Source organism: Limulus polyphemus, unplaced genomic scaffold (genome assembly GCF_000517525.1).
Source record: "Limulus polyphemus unplaced genomic scaffold, Limulus_polyphemus-2.1.2 Scaffold267, whole genome shotgun sequence".
NCBI classification, from domain to species: Eukaryota; Metazoa; Arthropoda; class Merostomata; order Xiphosura; family Limulidae; genus Limulus; species Limulus polyphemus.
Genome location: NW_013665877.1, coordinates 699201 through 703823, shown reverse-complemented (window position 1 = coordinate 703823; position 4623 = coordinate 699201). Strand labels below are relative to the sequence as shown.

At 33.2% G+C, this 4623-nt stretch overlaps 1 protein-coding gene across 1 annotated transcript in view; it reads right to left on the bottom strand.

The window, feature by feature from the left end:
* LOC106456875 (deformed epidermal autoregulatory factor 1 homolog) overlaps positions 1-4250 on the bottom strand; it is a 27228-nt gene extending 22978 nt beyond the window's left edge. The window contains exons 1-2 of the mRNA XM_022382665.1: positions 3638-4250; positions 2009-2214 (exon numbers count right to left, since the gene is read on the bottom strand). Of these exons, the coding sequence (XP_022238373.1) occupies positions 2009-2214; positions 3638-4112 (681 nt within the window). The 5' untranslated portion in view covers positions 4113-4250. The remainder of the gene's footprint in view (positions 1-2008; positions 2215-3637) is intronic.
* Between the last annotated feature and the right edge of the window lie 373 nt (positions 4251-4623).

The window sequence follows — 4623 nt, the reverse complement described above, 5'->3', positions numbered from 1 at the left end:
GATTATTACTGATTATTATTCAGGAGTCAGTACTTAGGCCTTTGCTTTTTTCTTATTTACATTAATGATATTGATAAAAATATAATTAGTAAGTTAGTGAGGCTTGCGGGTGATATTAGATTTGAGTATTTCTTGCTGTACTGAGGATGTTAAAATACTACAGAATGACTTGGATCAATTGATTAGTTGGTGAAATATTTGGCAAATGATCATTAATTCTAGAAAGTGCAAGATAATGCATTTGGGGTATAATAATTCACATCAAACATTTAATATTGATGGAGGTCTTGAAAATTCCACTTGTTCCCTTATATATTTGAGTAGTGGAAAATAAGGGCAAGATTACTTTTTTTTTTGTGAATGTTGAATATCAGGCCACACCAATAAGAAAAGAAGAAACTACACATCTTGTGATGAACTGAGTTGCTGTGATGTCAGAATAAAAGAAAGATGATTCTTCATGGATAAGTTTCAAAGTAGTATTACAATGACACAGTATTAGAAGGGTTACAATCCTTCGTAGACTAATTTAACATAAAGAGAGCATAGATAACACTTGAGAGGACTCTCACATTGGACTCCAATATGACAATCTTGTTCTGTACCCATGTACAACCAGCTCATCAACAATAGCCTCAAATAGATCAATAGCAACAGAATTAATAATCACGGGGAACTGTTTATTGACAATTCATAAATATGGGTCAAGTGACAGTCACATGCTGAGGGGCAAATGTAATCAGGCAACAGTAAATTAAAACTTACACAATAATGCTTGCAGAAGCGGTACTAACAAAAACTACAAAATCCTAACTTCTCTCTTGTTTGCAGTTAAGTATTTATATGCTGCAGCTCAGCATACATCAATGTCATATGTTTACAATTATTATCATAACACTATGTTACAAGCCAATCATACACTGTAGTTTAAGCTTGAAGACAATGACTACAAAAAACGTAAGTAGGAAACCCATGTAGAAGTTGTGTGCATATAATATGATAATTATATAATTTATGTAATGAATATGTGCTAAAAAAAACCATCATATCAAGGAAGAAATACTGCTAATTACTCACAACCTGTATACATTTACCGTACTATGGTGTTATAGTATAATCCTTGGTCTATCCAATCATATGTATAGTAAATGATCAAATCACTTGATGCTGCACCATAACAAGGTATTAACTAAAGCCTGTACAAAACTCTATGGGAAAAGCTTGAAGATTGAGAAAATCAAAATGAATAATATATTCTCAAGGGGTGGTAGGTTTTTATATTTGGGCAGAAAAATTCTAAAAAAGAAAAATTGACAAGTGGGTTCTTTACAGGCAAAACTTTTTACAGCCATGCTAAGATGAAAATATAAGTGTCATAAAATGATAAAAAATCAATTTGAATTAAAATTGTTGAAATACATTTAGAATAGACATAAAAATTGACCTTGAAATTTATGTCTTAAAAAAACATCAAGTGGCAAAAAATATGAAAAGCCAGAAGAAATGCTGTTTTCAGAGTTGAGGTACAATAATGAATAATACAATTACTTTTTAAATCCTAAACTTTGTACATGAATATGTATAATAAAGACATACATGTAGGCACAACTTCAGCAGTGGAATTTAACAATTTACAGGAGTTTAAGAAAAGAAGTAGTGTTTTCCCAAAAACAAAGGGTGACGGAGTGTTGAGTTCCAATTTATATTGTTCTCAAGAGTAGATTTGCAAGGATAGTCTTGCATGACCAATAAGTCCTTTGGTGTTCATACATTATGTTAATATTAATTACCTGCAGTGATGTAATGTATTAATACATGTGAAATGTAAAACAAAAGCAAAGCAGGAAAATTAATACTTGCAGACTGGCAAATTGCTTTAAGACAATTTGAACCTTATATGTGTATCTCATGAATTTTCCACTCTGTCTTGTCACTGTTTCAGCATTTAAATACATGTAAAAGTAATATCTAATAGAAATGTATCTTAAACTAAAAGATCAGGTCTTACCACAGTTGTATCATCACAACAAGCAGTACAAGTACAAGATGTGGCATGAGGTTGAAGAACACCATCTTCAATAAGACACTGAAGGGTTCGACCAGCATATCGAATGCTTCTTTTCCAGTCTTTGCTGTTAGCTCTTCCACAAATAGCCTCAAACTCTGATGGGGTGTACCAACTTTCACCAACTTTAATACACTTTCCTCTTCCTCCTGACAATAAATGAATTCATATAACTCTGTACAGAATACACTGTGCTAATACACCATGTGGCCCTTCTTTTGCAACATTTAAACACGTCTCTATGTGACCTCCATATTATGAGTACATTATCCAATCACTAGGCTTTCAATATACCTTAGTTAATGGTTCAATTTGCCACTCCTGTTTCTGGCTAAGAATTGTGAGAACCATCAAAATTGACTGAAAGGTTAGAGAAAAATGACCTTTAAACACCAGATAATTATAAAAGAACTTTATATTCGAACCAACATTTCACCTTTGCGGCTTTATCAGGGTTAGTGAACACAAATCAAAATGCGCATATCCCTTCAGTGTGAATTATAAATTTTGAAAGACAACCATCAAAATCAGTTAGTTTAGTCAAGAGTTGCCTAAAGAAGTTGATCTGTCATTATTTGGGTGTTTGTTTTAAGGTCATTTGCCAAATGAAGTTCATTAGTGAAGTAGTTTACATATGACTATAAAAGCAGCTAGCTACCTGTTTAGGTAATGCATTGTCCACTTTGGACATCCTTTTTCATGCTGCTGTAGAATATTTCTGAGAGTCAAGTAACATATCAACATTTAAAAAATTGGCAATTTGCAACACAGTGAGCACTTCAACTAAAATGGAAAATGATGTTTGGAAATCCAGCTCTGAACATTCCTACCTTCTTTGTTCATTTCACCATTACCAAAGATATATTACTTGTTTTTGGAAAATAATGATTTAATGTGACAGAGTCAAAATAGTTTTACAGTTACAAAACAGCATTATTCAATACCTGTACAACAAAATTCATATCTTTCAACTCTGGAGATAATGACAGCTTTAGGGTTTGAATTACATGCAGCAAATTCTTTCTATTTAGAAAAGGCATTGTGACTACATGGACAAAGTACTGCTGTAGTAGTCCGAGTGCCTTACTAGGACGATAGTACTAGAAGTGCTAGGAGGATAGTCTTTTAGCTCAGGTGGTAGAGCATTCACCTGGTCTGTGAGGTTTTGGGTTCAAATCCAAGAAGAGGAAATACTCCAAGAAAAAATTACTACATTATACTAAAAATATTCAGCATTTAAATGTATACTACTTACAAAGATAAGAAAAAAACAGTAAATACTAAACTGAAAAATCTATTAAGCCTTTTAGTTTTAAAGGCAGGTAGGTTGGCATTTGAGTTTGTATGTATATAATAAATATATATTTGGAATAATAATTAACATCCTTAGCATAGAAATAACATTACAATTTACATTAATTTTAACTCGGATTTTTAACCTTCCATTTTAGATGTCATACTTGCATTAATAAGTTATAAGTGGATAAATAAAATATTCATACTAGTAATTGGTGAACTGTAATTTGAGTGTAAAGTTATTTATCTTTAGACTTAGACTCAGACGTAGCCTACCTGAGCCAAATCTGTTTTTATGAAGTTCTCCACAAACATTTCGACATCTAACGGGTAAAACTGGGTCGTGGACGGATGGCTCCCAGTTGTACTTGAAGCCAGGAAGTTTCTTTTCTGTAATACCAGCACTAATCGGAGTAAGTGGTGTTCCTGGAGTACACACAGGAGAAGGTGTCAGAGGTGTGGTTGGTGTTTTCAATTTAAATACAGCTGTATCAATAGTTGCTTGGTCATGAATTACAAAATGAGTAGTTTTCAAGCCTGCTTCATGCAACTGTTCCGGAGTAAACAAACCTTGACTAGTAGCAACAAGGACGTTAGGTAAAGCGCTAACACTAAGGCCAACGCTGACTGTCTGCGTTTCGTTTTCCGGAGAAGGAAATGTTCCTTCGTCCGTATTCGGAAGCTCCTCGGATATATCGGCAGTAGTTATGGTGGGAACATTCGTAGATTCGGTTCCACCAGAGCTCTCCATAATTTTCACGATTGTCTTTTCCGATAGAAATATATTAAACCAGGTGGACGAACATGTGGTTTAGTTCATTAGAATAAAATGATCTCAGACACTATGCTTCTTCACCAATCGCCATTTTCTCGTATATTTTCGACTAGGCTCGCCCTACACGTCCGATGTTGTTTGAAAAACACAAAACGTGATTTGAACAAATAATGTTTCAAAATCTGTAAAATAACTGTTTAAGTGTAATAATCAAACCTTTTAATTAAAATTATGTTAACATTTTAAAGCTGACCTAGGTATCAGAATAAGTTTATTAATTTTTGTTGTTTTATATTTCGTTTGTTTTTCCTTTTGTTGGTGTTCGAGCAATACTTTGGTATGTGAAACTTTACTTTTGTTGGTGTTCGAGAAATACTATGGTATCTGAGACTTTACTTTTGTTGGTATTCAAAAAATACTATGGTATGCGAGTTAAAAACTCCTTAGACCACCCTGTTTTTGAGCAATTTCAGAAAGAGTAAAAAAA